This window comes from Leiobunum rupestre, chromosome 1 (assembly GCF_980474605.1).
Source record: "Leiobunum rupestre chromosome 1, qqLeiRupe1.1.hap1, whole genome shotgun sequence".
NCBI classification, from domain to species: domain Eukaryota; kingdom Metazoa; phylum Arthropoda; class Arachnida; order Opiliones; family Sclerosomatidae; genus Leiobunum; species Leiobunum rupestre.
In genome coordinates, this window is record NC_143384.1 from 93,202,210 (window position 1) to 93,221,986 (window position 19,777).

The following is a 19,777-nucleotide window of genomic DNA, read 5'->3' on the forward strand; positions in this document are numbered from 1 at the left end:
CGGCGCTTATTATGTAGATACCAGAATACATTCTTGGTCCGCATAAAGTAAAATCTATCGAGAAACCTTATATCTAATTTCTTTCAAAGGTCACGTACCACGATTCGCTTGACTTTTGTTCTGAGGTACCGAATATTTAATTAAACAATGGTGTTCAATGACTGACCTACTAACAGGAAAGATAAATGCTTAAGGTACTTAATTTTCTTTTCCCATTTTTCCACTTACTAAAGTAACAAATAATAATATAAAAATAATGTAAAAACGGTAGTAGATACTAAAATTTGCGAATAAGTAGATTAGTTTAAGCTACTTATTCGCTAATTTTATCATCCTTTACAATGCAGTTCAAAGGTGGTTACTTTATTTCGTATTTACTATTCTCCACCACTCTCCCCCTATTCGGCTTTCCGTTGCTACGCAACTCGTTTTGAAATTTTTAATATTTAGGCTTAGTTTCTCTTTTCGGTCTTATAGTCGCAAGCCAGATTTCCCGCACGGTACTGACGAGTCCCAAATAGGACGAAACCGGTCTACCGTTGGAATTTCTGGCTATTTAATTTAATTTAGTTTTTCACTCGAAGACCTATTTGGTCCGAGTTTCGCGTCTTTTTGTTTGCTCGAAGACCTATCGGTACGAGCTATTAGTAAGTTTTTAATTTTCTTCAAATTTGTTTAGGGTTTAGCTTTATTATCCCTTTTCTTAATGGACTAATCTACTTATTCGCCAATTTTATCATCCTTTAAATACGGAAGGGCAATATTTACTAGTCCAAAAGTAGGAGATTGCTTTTTAAAGATATAGTATTGAGAATATTGGTCCTAGTTACGGTAAAAGCAGTCGTACCTTGACACGAGCGTTTGTCGTCCGCTAGAACGAATCCCGGTTTGCACGTGCACTGGAACGAGCCCCAAGTGTTGATGCAGTTGTGCTGGCACAGATTCGCCGTCTCGTGACATTCGTCGATATCTGCGAAACCAAGATTGATAAAAATCGTTAATGATGAGAGAAATGCGAGGCCAACCACATTGGTTATGTACACTCTGTCTGAAAAGTTTGTTCGTCCTATAATTTAAAAATTTAAATGGGGATAATTTATTTTCTAGAAATGCTAGTAACAAAGTTCCTAGCTTGTTGAAAAGAACAGAAAAAGCCCTACAAAACACATATTTTGACATAACGAAACGTATAGGTTTTGACCTATTTTCGTCTAAACTTTCCAAAATGTGGAATAGTAACTTTTTTTGCCGCTTGGAAATTTGATTTTTAATTGTGATTTGCATATTCCTCTGGGTCGATTTAAATAGGAAAAGTGTTTAAATTTTTAAATTTCAACGAATAGTTCGCGAGCTATGGCCTTTTAAATATTAGGAGAGAATACGCATTTAACTAATTGGCGCAGCACGCAATACTAACATATCAAGAAATCGATGAATAAAAGTGCGATGCCGAAACAACCTTCTTGATATGTTAGTATTGCGTGCTGCGCCAATTAGTTAAATGCGTATTCTCTCCTAATATTTAAAAGGCCGTAGCTCGCGAACTATTGGTTGAAATTTAAAAATTCAAACACTTTTCCTATTTAAATCGACCCAGAGGAATATGAAAATCACAATTAAAAATCAAATTTCCAAGCGGCAAAAAATGTTACTATTCCACATTTTGGAAAGTTTAGACGAAAATAGGTCAAAATCTATACGTTTCCTTATGTCAAAATATGTGTTTTGTAGGGCTTTTTCTGTTCTTTTCAACAAGCTAGGAACTTTGTTACTAGCATTTCTAGAAAATAAATTATCCCCATTTAAATTTTTAAATTATAGGACGAACAAACTTTTCAGACAGTGTACGCCGATTTCGTACTCACATGGAGACATCCCGAAGTGTAACCCACCGATTTTGTTCAAACTCGGAGGATTGGTAGACCTTCCGTGTATCATGAAAAATTCTAAAGGGAATTTATTCAATGGGCAACCGTTTTGCCATGGCAACGAAAAATGTTTTTGACAACACAAAATATTAAATTTTGCTATTGAAAATAACACGGGATTTTGACCTCAAATTGATCAAAAGTTGATCAGTTTTGATGTTTTTTTTGTCAATTTTTATCAATTTTTTCTATTTTTGGCATTTTAGAATTTTTTAAATTTGTTAAACTTTTTCACAGGGGGGGGGGGGCTAGGAATCGATCAGAATCCCATGTTATTTTCAATGGGAAAATTAAAATTTTTTGTTGCCTAAAACATTTTTCGTTGCCATGGCAAAACGGTTGCCCATTGAATAAATTCCCTTTAGGATTTTTCATGATACATGAAGGTCTACCAATCCCCCGAGTTTGAACAAAATCAGTGGGTTACACCTCGGGATGTCTCCTTGTCAGTTAAAGGCTACAGCGATTATTGGGCGATAACAAAGCGATTACAGAATCATAACGGAATAACTACGAGGCGATTACAGAACGATCAGAGAATCATTACAGAATGTTGAGGTTAACGGTAATAGTTAGTGTAGGGAGCTGTTGGCTCGCGTGGCTTGCAGGGCTTGCCACCACCCTCCTACGCATTGTAACCCGGCCACCTGAATTAAAGGCTTTAAAAGTCGCTCGATGACTTGGGCCTAGGGTGGTGCTTTGGGTATTATCATAGCTGATTATTAATGATTACGAGGCGATTACATTAGCATTACAGAATGATAACGGTGCGATTACAGAATAATTACGGAACGATTACAGAAAGATTACGCGGTAATTAACGGAATGATTACGCGGTGATTAACGGAATGATTACGCGGTGATTAACGGAATGATTACGCGGTGATTAACGGAATGATTACGCGGTGATTAACATAATAATTACGAATAATCATTACGAACTGATTACGAAGCGATTACAAAATCCCTATAGAACACAGTGATTACGGACTTTTAACCAGTACGATTACAATATCATTACAGAATGATTACAGAGCGATTACAAAAAGGTTACGAAGCGACTATCGTTATCATTTCAGCTTTGTGGTCGGCCGCTATAGCACCAGATCTCACCTTCGCAGCTCTGACTGTTGGCGGGGTTCCTGAAACCAGTTTTGCAGTGGCAAATGTAGGAGCCCGGCGTGTTCTGGCATTCGGAGTTGATGGAGCAGATTCCTCGATGACGGGTGCATTCGTCCACGTCTGCAATTCGACTTAAATAATTACAAACCGTAAATGAATGTTGACAGCAGCGTAGCCAGGATTTTGTTCCGGTGGGGGGGGGGGGGGGGCACCATAGAAAAAAAGTAAAAAATAAAACTATTTGTACGTACGACCATACGTTTCGGGGGGGGGCATGTACACCTAGTGCCTACCCTGGCTACGCCACTGAATGTTACATCCTACAAAAGTGATATCTTATACCCTCTTACGAGAGAAGAATCCCTTTAAGCTCCAAAAGTAAAATCTTTCACCGATTAGAAATTTTTATTTGGCGCAAATATGTCAGTATAGGGAGTCTTAGGGACGGAGTATCCAAATGAACTATCTTTAGTAAATGTAAATTTAGAATGGTCATCTCGACCTTGGGAATGGTCATCTCGACCTTGGGAATGGTCATCTCGACCTTGGGAATGGTCATCTCGACCTTGGGAATGGTCATCTCGACCTTGGGAATGGTCATCTCGACCTTGGGAATGGTCATCTCGACCTTGGGAATGGTCATCTCGAAAATTTACTACCATATTATAATAATCAATAGCTATAATATAAACATGCTCATCTCGACCTTGGGAATGGTCATCTCGACCCTGGGAATGGTCATCTCGACCCTGGGAATGGTCATCTCGACCCTGGGAATGGTCATCTCGACCCTGGGAATGGTCATCTCGACCTTGGGAATGGTCATCTCGAAAATTTACTACCATATTATAATAATCAATAACTATAATATAAACATGGTCATCTTGGCCTTGGGAATGGTCATCTCGACCTTGGGAATGGTCATCTCGACCTTGGGAATGGTCATCTCGACCTTGGAATGGTCATCTCGACCTTGGGAATGGTCATCTCGACCTTGGGAATGGTCATCTCGACCTTGGGAATGGTCATCTCGACCTTGGGAATGGTCATCTCGACCTTGGGAATGGTCATCTCGACCTTGGGAATGGTCATCTCGACCTTGGGAATGGTCATCTCGACCTTGGGAATGGTCATCTCGACCTTGGGAATGGTCATCTCGACCTTGGGAATGGTCATCTCGACCTTGGGAATGGTCATCTCGACCTTGGGAATGGTCATCTCGACCTTGGGAATGGTCATCTCGACCTTGGGAATGGTCATCTCGACCTTGGGAATGGTCATCTCGACCTTGGGAATGGTCATCTCGACCTTGGGAATGGTCATCTCGACCTTGGGAATGGTCATCTCGACCTTGGGAATGGTCATCTCGACCTTGGGAATGGTCATCTCGACCTTGGGAATGGTCATCTCGACCTTGGGAATGGTCATCTCGACCTTGGGAATGGTCATCTCGACCTTGGGAATGGTCATCTCGACCTTGAGAATGGTCATCTCGACCTTGAGAATGGTCATCTCGACCTTGAGAATGGTCATCCCGACCTTGAGAATGGTCATCTCGACCTTGAGAATGGTCATCTCGACCTTGAGAATGGTCATCTCGACCTTGAGAATGGTCATCTCGACCTTGGAAATGGCCATCCCGACCTTGGAAATGGCCATCCCGACCTTGAGAATGGTCATATCGACCTTGAGAATGGTCATCTCGACCTTGGGAATGGTCATATCGACCTTGAGAATGGTCATCTCGACCTTGGGAATGGTCATCTAAAAAATTTACTACCATATTATAATAATCAATAACTAAACATGGTTATCTTGACCTTGAGAAGACAACTTTCAAAAAGGCGACCTTTGAATAGTGTATAGTAATACGAATACTTATCTCGTAAGAGTGATATGAGATATTTCAGATGGCAGTACGTACCTTCGCAAACCCTGTTGGCGTTGAGACCGTATCCGACGGGACATTCGCAAGCGTATCCTCCGGGTCTGTTCTTGCAGAGTTGGTTGGCGGCGCACTCGTGGGTTCCTTTCTGGCACTCGTCGATGTCGACGCAATCGGTTCCGTAGGTATTTGGCTCGAAGCCACCGCCGCAGATGATGGCGCTTTGGCACCTGTAGGAGCCCGGAGTGTTGATGCATCTCTGATTTTGGCGACACAGATTGGGAGACAGACATTCATTGACGTCGGAACAACGACCTTGGGCGTCCAGCTCCATTCCGGGGGCGCAGTTGATCGGGTGGCAGATGCCATCCGCCAAGAGACGCTCGCCTTCCGGACAGGTGACGCGGTCGCATCGGAACGAGCCTTCCGTGTTGCGACAAATGAAGTCTCGGCTGCAAGTGTTCGGGTTCAAAGTGCACTCGTCGTCGTCTAAGAAACGTTGGGAAATTATTTTAAGGGGAACGGTCAAGCTTCAACCAGTTAGATAACCCTATAGCCCGTTAAAAACTAATATTTATCACGAAATTTAGGGAAATCGAAAAGCGCGCGACACCTATTGAGAAATCGGTGAGACACTCCTTGCTGAAAATTGAAAAACAATATAAAAGCGCGCGTTGCTGAAGACGCCAAAGAATTGTTGTTTTTTTTAATTATTTTGTACGCGCGGCGCGTTCCAGTTATACGAGACCTAAGCCTAAATTGCGCGATTTCAAAAGTTAGGCTAGTTCGAAAATCGCTCACTAAGGTCGTGCTGGCGCTGGCGATACACCTTAAGGGGCGGCGAAAATTCAAACCCAAATACTTGGCGTTATTTTGCGTTTCAACTTTTTAGGCCAAAACAATTTTTTCAAGGCAAAATAAGATACGTATAAGTATATTGAACGTTTTGTTGATCTTTTGATACGCAAATAAGGCGATATTTAGAAAATCTTGGCCGTTCCCCTTTAAAAAGAGATTATTTATACTTGGGGAGACAATCGGTGGGTGGATTCTTTACGCTTGTTCAGCGATTTCGGAATATGGTAAGAAGATTAACCCAGTGATGTAATTTTACTAACACTCTATGGGAAAAATGTTTTCTTAAAATGGCTGCCTATGGCCATTTTGGCAGATAAATTAAACTCTTTGAGGATAATAAAAAGTGTAGCCCCAATATCCTGACCTTGACGAATAGTGCACGGTGTTGAGTAATTATCTAGACCAGCGGTTCCCAAAAGGTGTTCCGCGGAACCCTGGGGTTCCGTGGAAGGGTCACAGGGGTTCCGAGAATTCGCAGCGCGGCCATCTTTGGTCGTGGCAACAGTCTTTTAAGATAAGTAAAAAAAATGATTTGGGGTTCCGCCAGTATTAGCTGCATAATTTAGGGTTCCATAGCAAAAAGAAATTGGAAACCGCTGATCTACACGGAACCAGCGAATAGTTAAATTTAGCTTAAGTGGTATACACTTTTTTTCCAGAACAAACGAAAAGTGTTAACAAATGGTTAAATTTTCCTCTGCACGGGAGGCGTGACCTTCAGTCGCTACGGAAATTGTAAATTGTAGGGAACAAATAAAGGGCGTGAGAGAGGGGAGATGAAAAACGTCACCGCCATGTGCTTCAATCTCTTCTCTTCGGAAGACGGCAGTTGTAGGGAACCAATGAAATACTGAGCTGAAAATCGTACTTATTCTAGAAATAAATCAATCCTTGATTTAAATGTTTCGGAATGGATTCTGTCACCAACATTTTATTTTGATTTATTTAATTTAAATTGTTTGTTTATTTTAAAATATTTTTGATCTAATACTTTTTTATGGAAAAAGTAATTAATAATAATATCTAATTATAAGCTTTATCATACTTGACTTTGCACATAATCTACTTAAGTAAATTTTCATAAATGCATTGAAGTATAATATGAGACTTACATTATTGATTTTTTAAAACACAACCGATTCAAGTTGATTGAACTTCGACAACCCTGTTTATCGGAAATGACGTAAAGCAGTAAGCGGGAGGGGGTTCTATAGTGTTAGCAAATGTTACAGGGGGGAGTTGGGGCTCAAATGTTACGTCACATAATTACGTTTTACGTAATTTAACAAAAGACAAAAACCCTTATTGTTAAGTTTCAAAAACATATTTAATAAGAATGCTATATTTGTTTGTTCCCAGTTTCTTCGACCTGTTCTTGATTATGTTGATGCCCCAAAATATACTACACTTAGATCTTAGTCAAACGAAGTAGCTTCATGTGAAATTTCCCAAAACAGTTTAGTAAAAGTCATCTATTTCGTAGATGCGAACAATTACTACACTTTCATCTTAGCTAAACGACAAAGAAGCTTCATGCGTAATTACAAAAAACAATTTAGTGAAGTCATCTATTTCGTAGATGCGAATAGCTACTACACTTTCATCTTAGCCAAACGGTAACGAAGCTTTATGTGAAATTTCCCAAAACAATTAAATTAAGTCATCTATTTCGTAGATGCGAATAGTTACTACACTTTGATGTTAGCCAAACCGTAACGAAGCTTATTATAAAATTTTTATAAAAACTTCATACGAAGTGATCTATTCGCCACAAGACAAAACACTTTAGACGTGCCTATTTGTGTATCAATGTTTAGTTAGGTTTTTAAAAACGTGTTACAGAATTACACCAAAAACTATACAGCGAAGGAAGGGATATCAATAGTGGCCTTCTTGTTTAAATGTTGCTCTTACGTCACAGTTTCTTAATATAACAAGTCCACGAGCGCGCGCTACAATCGCCAGAGGAATATAGCTTTTTCTAGAGCCCGTACAAATCGCTCGTGCGAAGAATATACTAATCATAGAAATAGAAATGAGACAAGAACCACTGCGCTATCCGGTAATCTCAAGGAAAACGGGCCAGCTAGAAGGCTGCCACGAGTGTAGAATCACTACTAATCCACGCAGGAGTGCGCCATTTATTAAAAAACAATGAAACTTTAAAATTTTTTAAATAGATGGCGTGCTCCCACAAAGAGTACTGGTGATTCCACTCTAACACGTACATCTCACCACAATCTAATCTTGCTTCTAGTCTTATTTCTATTTCTATGATACTACTAAAGCCGTGTCTTGTGACGTAAGAGCAACATTTTAAAAAGTTGGGCAAGACCACTTTTATTTTATAAAATAAACTATTGAAGTATTGCTAAAATTTCAACCTTTATGGGGAAATAAAGCCAACCTTTATTCGCGTGAACAGAAAATATGTGATTCCTGGAATAAAACCCACGCCCTCCGCCTTTCCCCCTAAGGGGTAAGGAAGTGGCACCGGTTTGAAATATATCTACGGTTGTGTCACGTGATCTACTCCACGGTTGTGTCACGTGATCTACTCCACGGTTGTGTCACGTGATCTACTCCACGGTTGTGTCACGTGATCTACTCCACGGTTGTGTCACGTGATCTACTCCACGGTTGTGTCACGTGATCTACTCCACGGTTGTGTCACGTGATCTACTCCACGGTTGTGTCACGTGATCTACTCTACGTAGTTTTGTTTGAGGAGATAAGTTGCCGAAAGTCGCCACCTCAGCGCTGCTGTCAGTTGTTGATTTAAGCTAACATAGTTCCCTGTGGAGTGTGCCGTCGCTTATTTGTTCGTCTAAGCTGTCACCAGATGCGGTAAGGACTGCATGTTTTAGCTAAATTTTGCTAAGTAACTCATAGTACAAACTGAGGGGCAGTTCACGTCGATGATTAAGTTTACACCCTTGATCGATTAAATCCGATTAAATCAAGATTAAGATTATTAAATCTTGATTAAGATGATTAAATGGATTACATAACTATTAAATCGAGTTAGTGATTAAGCCGATTAAGCTGATTACATCGTGATTAAAAAGATTAAATCAAGATTAAAAACATTAAATCGCGATTAAAAATTTAATCGCGATTAACACGATTTAATATATACCTAATTGGATAATATTAAGCGCCAATTAGTTCTAGTTAAACGTGCTATGAACGCTTCGGTGTTAAACACGTAGGTTTTTGTGAACCATTGTGACCAGCCAAGTCCAAACAATTGATAACCTGGTTTCGGACACGCAACAAAACGTAGTAACGGTTCCCATTATTCATTGGTACCACCAAACGCAAACCCGATGACTTAATCCGCAGCCAATGAAATTGGAAGCCGTTGCTACATTGGGTCTCATGTCCACAGTTTTCGGTCTTCACCAAATGAATTACTGACCTTCACAGCGTCCCGTTTGGGCGTTCAAAGTGTATCCAGTACCGCAGTCGGTGACCCGGACGCAAAGGAACGATCCCACGGTGTTGTCGCAACGCTGCGACGACTCGCAAGTGTGAATGTCTGCAAGTTATTTATGCACTCCGTAAAAGTTATTCACTACGTTAATAGCGTACTTAGGTTCATGAGAAAGTCTACATTCCACGATGTACTACCTACGAGCCTCTACCTGAAACCCACCAATTTCCACAATTGTTTCGCGTCATCTAGTATCGATCGTAAGAACATTTTCTGATTTGGGTTTATCTATAATTAGTTGCGGAAAAGTTCGATTTAGCTCTAAAGTAAAATCGTCCATTTTTAATTAAATTTGAATTGAATGATTTAATCATTAATTGCAAAATTAAAGTCTACGAGAGATGGCGTTACTGTTTGGTCTAGGACGTATTTCCAGTGGCGGATCTAGGTAGGCCCTAAATTATACATGTACAGGGTGTTTCAAAAGGTTATGCAAAAATTTTAAGGTGTTGAGAAGTATGATAGTTTTGTCCCCATTTTACTACGATGGGTTAATAGAGCGACAGAGAGCTTCAAAGTGTGACCTACTAGCCTCTTGAAGTAGGCTGCAACAAGCGCAAAACCAACTGAACATTGCGGGCAGCCCGTGGTCAACTTACTTCGTTCCGGTTCTGTAAAACGAACGATACGTTGGTAACGAACCAGTCGCAAAGAAGTTCAAGTAAAAAATTAAGTAACGTACCCAGAATGTGCCTCTCTCACGTAATCGACGATGGACATTAGTAAAAGTCCGTGAGAAGAAGATTCGCCGGTTCGGTACCTTTCCTGGTAGAGACGTTGAGCAGCCAAAGCATTGCCATCCGCTGTCCATACCCGAAATGAATATCTGCCAGTTCTTCCGAAGTGAACTCTATTGTTGCCGTTTGAAAGAAATCGCGGTCCATCACGACTTTAAATACTGTTTAAGTTTACTTTTTTACGCTGGTTACCTCGATTTGTTTACAAGGTCCTTTTTTACCTATCGCACGAAACCAAACCTTAAAGTTCGCGTTTCCCTGCTGCTTGGTTTGCGCTTGTTGCAGCCTACTTCAAGGGGCTAGTAGGCCACACTTTGAAGTTCTCTAGCGCTCTTTTAACTCATCGTAGGAAAATGGGGAAAAAACAGGCATACTTCTCAACTCACCCCCTACAACTACTTCAAATTTTTACATCACCTTTTGAAACACCCTATATAATGATATGATTTTTGGCATAATTGTATGGTATGTGGCTCATTTTCTATAGCTTAGCCTACCTAGAAAAAATCCTGGAGTACCGCTTACTTCTATAAACGGCTCAACTAGGGCTCGTACGTTCTCAGTAACCTAAATAGGTTCTTGCTATGTAGATAGAGACGTAATATACCTAACTGGCATTCGTTAAGATCTTCGCACCTCCTGGAGTAGGGGTCGCGTCGGTATCCTCTGGGACACGGGGCGTTGCGCGAAGTCTCTGGAGTATTTTTGGGTACGCAGCGGTAACTGCCCACCGAGTTGACGCAGGCTTCGGTGGCCGGGTTGCAGTTGTTGAGAGAGGCGTGCCGGCACTCGTCGGTATCTGAGGAGAGAAGAAACAGACTCAATAGGCCTTTCCATCTAGGAGCAACAAACGCAGCACCCCACGCAAGGAGAACGCAACCCGTCAAAAGTCGCGCATTTTCTCGCGTACAGTTTTCATTGGTTAGACGCTTTAGCGCCTGCTGCCGCTCAGTGTAAAGGCTCGTCCAATTAAAGTTGTACACAACAATGCGTTAGCGTGTTTAAAGGCTAGCTGCGTTCTCCTTGTGTGGGGTGCTGTGTTTGTTGCTCTTATCTTCCAGGGCGTAAATAATGGGGTTTTGGTAAATGAATCAAGACGGGTGCTTAACGTGCCATTACTTTTCAAAATCGTCAGTTATTCTTAGGTCTCAAAGGGGGCCGAAAGTTAGAACCTCACCCGAAATTAAATCCTGGATACGCCTTTGACTGGCTTGGGTCTAATATGGTGCCTTGGGCCTTATAGGGACTTGGCAGCATGACGTGAATAACACGTCACTCATGCTTTTTTTTAATTGAAAAATAAACATACCAGCATGGCGGCCATAGCCAAAGATACAGCGTGACGTCTTGCTGCCAAGTCCCTATTTGGTGTCTAGTTGATTGTTATAATTTCGGAAAAGCAACCAAATAATTTAAAAATATTGCAATATATAATCGAAATTATTTTTAGGTAGGGCCGAAAAATTGATCAGCAAGCAACGGTTTATTTTCCGTTGATTCTTCCTGAACGCAGACTTTATCAAGTTCCGTCCTTGGCCGAGAAGTCCCAGCCATTTGTCAGTGGTCGCGGGTAACAGTGATTTCGAGTGTCGAGCTAATCCGGATATTCGTACCTGTGCATCTTCTGCTGTTCGAGTCGAAGTGGAGTCCATTGGAGCAGATTTGGTTGTTGTCGTTCCGTTTGCTGGTTTTCAAGCAGTCGAAGGTCCCCACCGAGTTGATGCACACCTCACCCGCATCTTTGTCGCAAGAATGCAGTCCTTCTTTGCATTCGTCCACATCTGAATTCAATTAAATAAAAACTATGAGACAGTATCTTCAGGCCTGTTGCTAAGTCACAGCAACACTTTTTCCGTTTTATTGCTCGGGATTCGCTCCGAATCTGTCTCTGACGTCATAGATCTCGCCCCAATCGACTAGAGTAAAACCGCAAATGGAAAATCCCATTATAATATTCCCGCGCCTTGTAGTTTTTCGTCCGCTAGTAATTTGAATTTTCGCGTCTTGTTCTGCCATTTTGCCAAAAAATCTAAAAGGAACACGCAAAAATTGGTTCCGATCTCGATCTCGATCCGTTGATCTGTCGAAATCGGCAGATCGGTTTTGGGCGATCTTCGAGCACCCGAAACTTGATCGGAGCAGATCCGAGCACGCAAATGGAACATAAAATGTTGATCAGAGCGATCCAGAGCGCTCGAGAGCAGTCAAATGGAAAACGCTATTAGTGATTTAAGTGACCAACAATTTTAAAAATAGTGACTGAAAAGTTAAGAATATATTTTTTAAAGACAAATAATATTAAAAACGAAAAAATCCTGAAAAAGTGATTAATAGTGACTATTCTACGTCGCACAGAGCCATAGACGTTCGCGTCTACGTCATTTTTAAACGTTGCTGAAACTGTCTTTTATCAAGGCACTGACATAAGTAACATCTATAAGAGTGTTCCATAAGGATGACACTTCGTATTCTTCACGCGTAAAAACGCTCAAAGCACATTCTAGACAGGTGAAGGGCAGGTCCGGACTGGGACCTAAAACCGGCCCGGGCATTTTAGAAACGTCGGCCCCTACTTCCCACAAAGACACTACATTGTCATGCTGGCAAGACGGCCCCACGGCCCTTTGACCACACCGGCCCATCTGGCATTTGCCCGATCTGCCCTATGGCCAGTCCTAGCCTGGGTGAAGCCCATCCCTCGAAGTGTAAACGTGGCTCAACAAATCAAAAAACAAAATTTAAAAAGGCAACAGCATAAGTTTATGAAATACTAGTATAAACATGATACTTGGCCAAATAATTATATTAGGCCTAACGTAGATTTGTTTGAAACGCAAAATAAATGAATTACGCCTAACGTAGATTTGTTTGAAACGCAAAATAATTATATTAGGTTTAACGTAGATTTGTTTACTCGTGACGCCAAATAATTTTATTAGGCCTAACGTAGATTTTTTTACGACGCAAAATAGTTGTATTAGGCCTAAAGTAGATTTTTTTACGACGCAAAATAATTGTATTACGCGTAACGTAGAGTTGTTTACGACGCAAAACAACTGTATTTTGTATTGTAGATTTTTTAGCGTCGACGCTCCGATCTAATAATCACTAGCTAGGCTAAAACCCAAGGAACCACTTCAGGCCCAAGTTATCTAGCTATTTTAAATGCCTCTATTTCAGGTGACTGAGTTACAATGCGTGCCTCAAATTGGGATCGAACCCAGCTCCTCTTGTTGCGAGGCGAAGTGCTAATGCACTCTGCCAGCCCACCCAGTCTTAATCAGCGCTGAACTTAAGGAAACGCACGTCATACCTTGACAATTTCCTCTGGTGTCCACTTTGAATCCGGCAGGACAGGACGTCCCTTGAATGTTTGCCTCTGGGACGCACTGGTAACTTCCCAAAGTGTTGATGCAGGTCTCGGGCCGCGAGCAGACGCGAGGATTGTCGGCGCATTCGTCGAAGTCAACGCACTCTTTCTGGAGGGTGTCGAAGACGAAGCCTTCTCCACAGATTTGGTTGCACGAATATCCTCCAGCCGTGTTGACGCACTCTTCGGTGCCTTCGGCGCAAGAGTACAAGTTCTCGCTGCATTCGTCCACATCTAGGTGGTTAACAAAAAGCTGTTACTTAGCAACAGTCATGACGCTGAAGCTAAGACCAATAAGTTCCTTGGCCACAATCATGATGCCGAAGCTTAGACCCATAAGTTACTTGGCCACAATCATGACGGCGAAGCTTAGACCCATAAGTTACTTGGCCACAATCATGACGCCGAAGCTTAGACCCATAAATTACTTGGCCACAATCATGACGCGAAAGCTTAGACCCATAAGTTACTTGGCCACAATCATGACGCGAAAGCTTAGACCAATAAGCTACTTGGCCACAATCATGAAGCCGAAGCTAAGACCAATAAATTACTTGGCCACAATCATGAAGCCGAAGCTAAGACCAATAAGTTACTGGGCCACAACCATGACGCGAAAGCTTAGACTAGTAAATAAAGTACATTACACTTAATATGGAACAATGTTAACTTATATGAAGGCTGCCTAAAGGGGCGATCTTTAGTAAATGGCGATTTCGACCTTCAAAATGTTTCACTCGGAAATATACCAAATTATTCTAATAAACAATATCCAGTATAAATAGGCGATTTCGTCCTTCAAAATAGTGATAACGACCTTCAAATTGAAGATTCTTTCAATTGGAAACTTAGGCACTCTGGCAGCGCTGTGGCGGAGACTTTCGGCAACTTGTCTACTCAAACAAAAATACGCGATAAATCTTCAAGAACTCAGAGTAGATCACGTGACACAAGAGTAGATACATTATCGTTCTTCGTTGTATTGATTTTGATGTAATTCTGTAGCACACGTTTTGAAAAACCTAACTAAACATTGATACACAAATAGGCACGTCTAAAGTGTTTTGTATTGTGGCGAATAGATCACTTCGTATGAAGTTTTTATTTAAATTTAATAATAAGCTTCGTTACGGTTTGGCTAACATCAAAGTGTAGTAACTATTCGGATCTACGAAATAGATGACTTCACTAAACTGTTTTGGGAAATTTCTCATGAAGCTACTTCATCGTTTGACTTAGATCTAAGTGTAGTATATTTTGGGGCATCAACATAATCAAGAACAGGTCGAAGAAACTGGGAACAAATAAATACAGCATTATTGTTAAATTTTTTATTTAAATTTAACAATAAGCGTTTTTACCTTTTGCCAAATTACGTAAGACGTAATTATGGGACGTCACATTTGGGCCAACGCTCCCCCTTGTAGCTAGTAGCCCCGCAAGCATTTTTCGCGAGTACTGCACTGCGTGATTAAGAGGGCCCCCTCAAGAACGTTTTTGTAATTTTATTTGATATTTAACTGGCCAAATTGTTTTTATTTATATAAACAATTGAATTGTTATTATATTAATAAAAATTTTATTATGAAATAAATTATTTACAATTAAATATTATCGACTTTACTTTTAATTCCACCCTTCGATTAGCTCTTTACCCAAATTCAACAGCTACTAATCGAGGCTTGTCACCCCATTGTAAAATAGATTCATGGCAGACGAGTTTCAATTCTGTTGCCCTTAATATAAAAATATTATTTTCCTTTATTTTTCTTTACCACTGAGGAGCCCCTGAGACCTGGCGCCTGGAGCGGCCGCTCCGTTCGCCTTATGGTAGGGCCAGCCCTGAGGGTTTTCTAATAGTCTAGTTTCTATTTCTAAAAAATTTATAGATTATTTCGAAGTGGTTCTCATCTTCCTTTTGAAATTTTTAATGTTTAGGCTTAGTTTCTCTTTTCGGTGTTATAGTCGCGAGCCAGATTTCCCGCACGGTGCTGATGGAACGAAACCGGACTGCTGTTGGAATTTCTGGATATTTCATTTTATTTAATTTAGTTTATTACTCGAAGATCTATTTGATCCGAGTTTCGCGTCTTTTTATTTGCTCGAAGACCTATTGGCACTAGTTATTTGTAAGTTTTTTAATTTCTTCAAATTTGTTTAGGGTTTAGCTATATTATCCCTTTTAATTATGGACTATTCTACGTTTTCGCGTATTTTATCACTCTTGAAATGCAGTCTATAGCCGTTGTTCCTCTTAAATTAACGTAATGACACTATATTTCATTTTCATGTTAGGTATTATCTTCCGTTTGCGTAATCTTAAAGGTTCGCGGCTACGATCCGGTACCCAGGGCCGCATTATCCCTAAGGCTGACTAGGCTGAAGCCTAGGGGTCAAGCGGGGTCAAGCAGGGGCCCACGCGTCACAAGTGGGAGGGGGACGTTAAGAGTCCCAAAGAAGATCGAAGTCATGGGGCCCTGCCGGTACCGGAATATGGGAAGATTCCAGGGGTGGATATAGGCATGGTCATGATGTGCTGCAGCCCGGAGCACGTTCAATCAAATGAAAGCAATTTAAATTTAAGAAATATGAAATTTTTCATTTACCCTGCAAAATGCATCTGATACCCCCAAACTTGAGTTCTTTGGATAGGCCACAAACAGTGTTAGTCCAGGGCCCCCAAATTTAATAGTCCGCCCCTGGAAGATTCTGGCAACTTTTCTTCTACATTTCAAATTAAGTCAAACCAATCAGACCTTCTATCATCTAAGCTAGCTACTGTAGTTTAATAATAATAGCAACGGTTTCCGTGAAAATAACTTTAACCATAGCTTAAGTCAAGTTGCTGAAGCTATTAAATTGGGAAATATACCCGCGACACTCACAATTGTCAGTGGTTTCCTCGCGATATATTTTGCAATGCTAAAACTGTATGGAATCAAGCCTATTTCCATAAAACGGCTGCCCCATGGCAAAACCTTATAACTAACAAAATTTTTAAAAATTTGATTTTTACGCATCAGTATTACTAAGGCATGTACAAAAGTACTGTAAAAGTTTCAGGTAAAAGTCATAAATATTTATTTATTTATGACTTAAAAATAGTTTTGGATTTTATAATTTTCGCATTGAAAACCACGTTAAAATCTTTTAACTTAGGTTTTGAAAAAGTCAAATATCCCAAAATTACGATCGTGTTGGTTAAAAGGTTTTGCCATGGGACAGCCGAAAAACGTAGACCTTTTTTCTCACTCCACCACCTAGTGTCGCGGCTTTGTGGCATTTTGAGAATAATATCACAACCCCGATCTTTCCAGGACTCTTTAAAACATTCACATCCATTAACTGAATTGCTTTGAAAGTTGTAGATACGTTGCCGCTAATAAGGAGTGACTATTTTTGCAATACGGGACTTCAAACGATGTAAACAAATCCACTACAGAAATAAAACTGAGGGATTTTTTTGAACAAATAAATAATACAAATTTATCATCTTTGAACACACAAAAACCGTTTAATACATTAGTTGGCACATGGTTGGTTCAAATATTAGAAGCCCATACAGGGACATATTTCCAGATTTGGAGGCCCATAAAGTAGGCCCGAATTTTTCAACGTAGGTACGTGCCTACTTGTGCCTACCGCTAGCAGGGCTACTGCTTCTAACATTTGCTATTTGGCTAATACTTACAGACCCCCCCCCGCTTAGTGCTTTATGTCATTGGTAAACGCCCCCATTTCCGCTTGACATGGTTGTCGGATTTCAATCAACTTGTTTTAAATCGGTTGTTTTAAAAAGTCAATAATTTAAATCGCCTATTATACTTCAATGCATTTATGAAAATTTACCTAAGCGGATTCTGTGCAATGTCAAGCAAGATAAAGGTTATAATTAAATTTTGTGATTAGGTCACCTCCTACTTATTTTTACCTCTCCGAGGAAACTATGTCCCCTAGGAGGGGTTTTACAATCCAATCACCGTGTCTGTCTGTGGGTCTGTCTGTCTGGGCTACGAACGCGTATGCATTTTCGGGGCAAAAGTTAATCACTGCAGTTTCTTGGAATTAGGGAAAAGTTTTTTCCAAAAAAACCTCTTTTGGTCATTGGGTTTAGTATAATTGGCGTTAGTATCGGGGCGAAATTCGACCCCGAGCCCTCCTGCACGACAGATGAGCGTTCTACCACAGAACCACGGGTACATGTTACACTTCACTGAAAATTAGAAACTCTTCCGAGGAGCGGTATATTTTGGTTTGCCAACTAAATATTTCGGGGCGCCATCTGTTGTCTGAAATTGGACTAAAAAGGTCTTTTAAAATGTCATGTAATGTAATTACATTATTGGTAATATGTTAAATATAAAGATGTATATATTATTTATACAATTGTGAAGGTTCGTCAATAATTAATTATTTATTATTACATTTGTGTGTACCGTAGTAGAATCCTACTAACGATGAAGGTTCGTACAGTACAATTGTGTGTACGTAGTAGAATCCTATTGACGATGAAGGTTCGTACGATACAATTGTGTGTATCGTAGTAGAATCCTACTAATGATGAAGGTTCGTACGATACAATTGTGTGTATCGCACTCGTAGTAGAATCCTACTAACGATGAAAATTCGTACGATACAATTGCGTATCGTAGTAGAATGCTACTAACGTTGAATTTTCGTACGATAAAATTATGTGTATCGTAGTAGAATCCTACTAATGATTAAAGTGGAGTTTACTGACCATCGCAGGAATTTGTGGCGTGGTTGAACTTGTATCCGGCCGCACAAGATCCACTTCCTCTGATCTGGCAGTTGTAGTCTCCGTACGAGTTGATGCAATATTCCTGACTAGGGTTGCATTGGTGCAGTCCTTCTGCGCATTCGTCGACATCTGGAATAGTACAATTTCTTACAGAGTTAGCATTAAATCGAGTGTCTTCCGCGGCGCTATAGCAGCCTTGGAAAGCAGTTGATCACGCTACAACGGTTATTAACGCGAGCAATTTTTTTGGCAAAACATTGTTGGTCACAGACCAAGCTAACGCGACATATTTTGCGAGTCAAATCATGGATAGTAGATTTTAGATGATCGGTAAAAAGCCTGGTTTTTAGCCCCCGTAAACCAATCACACTAAGGGAGTCGGCCAAGGTTATTTGAAAAAAAAACAAGTATCGCTAAAAGTGGACGATACTGTTCGAAAAAAGATAAACATGAAGTACATTTTTACGCCAAAAGGTATTTTTTCACGTTTTTATAGATTAAATATGATATACTAAATATCAGTTGATAGTTTTTATTGAATTAAAAAACCAAAATGAAAAATAACTAAAATATAAAGCGCTAAAAATTACGTAACAATATCAACCGCATTAGATTGCCATTTTGAAATTTTAAGATCACGTGGTACAAACGACTTTGCAAGACTCCCTCGGAGTCTCTCGAGCTGATTGATACGCGGGGAGGAATAAAATGCACTGTGGAAGGGAATCGAAAACCTGTCCTCTTAATTTACTGTCCATGGTGTGAATAAACCTAAAATGTCTTGTTAACAAAAACTATTAAAAAAAACTTTAAATGGGAAATGTAATATTGATTAGAGTCCACTTACATTGTTAGTTAACAAATTATAAGTCAGGCTTATTCAACTTTTAGAAGGTTGGTTGGCGAAGCTAAACCAGTAACAGAAACGCGTGTCTCACAATAAGTCAGACTATAGTTTCCTTCTTTGGTGAATAAATTGTATTATATATCGATTGCTCAACAGCGCCCTCTATTGCAGATAAAAAATATGGTTCAATCGTTTTTTAATGGGAACACAGCTAAAATTTTCACCAAAAGTAGCATAAGACCCAAAAGTGTGTCAGAACGGTGTAGTAGCTAATGAGAGTTTGTCGCAAAGTAAAATAGGGAAACGAAGGGGGGTCAGAAAATACGTCATCAAAATCTTTCGGTAATTGAGCAATCGATTTTTTTGGGTCAGTCAGATTGGGGATGCTCAAGTACTCATTTGGGGGCGCTGAGCATCCCCTGGCGCCCCCCCGTGTACGGGCCTGCTTTTGAGTCTTATGCTACTTTTGGTAAAAGAGGTGGAATTCGGGGAAACAGAGTTTGACTTATGACAGCCTATTCGAAAGCTTTCGTAATCTCTAAAGTTTAATAAAACCAGTGGTTCGCGGGTAATTCCTGATTTACACGCCTTCTCCATCCCGTAATTATTGGGGAAATTTTCTATCAAAGGTTCTTTCGACCATAGAAACCGTATTTCCGTTTTTACGCAAGACCCGCAGAGCCATATTCGAGATACAGAATAGCTGATTTTAAGAAATTTTACATGTGAACCACAATATACTCCATTAAAGGGAATATAACCTGCAAAGCAA

General features: G+C 40.3%; 1 protein-coding gene across 2 annotated transcripts in view; it reads right to left on the reverse strand.

Moving 5' to 3' along the window:
- The window catches only part of LOC149968961 (uncharacterized), a 48,808-nt gene that overhangs the window by 13,399 nt on the left and 15,632 nt on the right, over positions 1 to 19,777 (reverse strand). For both annotated transcript variants that reach the window (XM_090155031.1, XM_090155032.1), the window contains exons 6-13: positions 18,138 to 18,287; positions 13,340 to 13,630; positions 11,640 to 11,807; positions 10,634 to 10,825; positions 9,215 to 9,334; positions 4,975 to 5,424; positions 3,042 to 3,170; positions 848 to 970 (exon numbers count right to left, since the gene is read on the reverse strand). In XM_090155031.1, the coding sequence (XP_090011157.1) occupies positions 848 to 970; positions 3,042 to 3,170; positions 4,975 to 5,424; positions 9,215 to 9,334; positions 10,634 to 10,825; positions 11,640 to 11,807; positions 13,340 to 13,630; positions 18,138 to 18,287 (1,623 nt within the window). The remainder of the gene's footprint in view (positions 1 to 847; positions 971 to 3,041; positions 3,171 to 4,974; positions 5,425 to 9,214; positions 9,335 to 10,633; positions 10,826 to 11,639; positions 11,808 to 13,339; positions 13,631 to 18,137; positions 18,288 to 19,777) is intronic.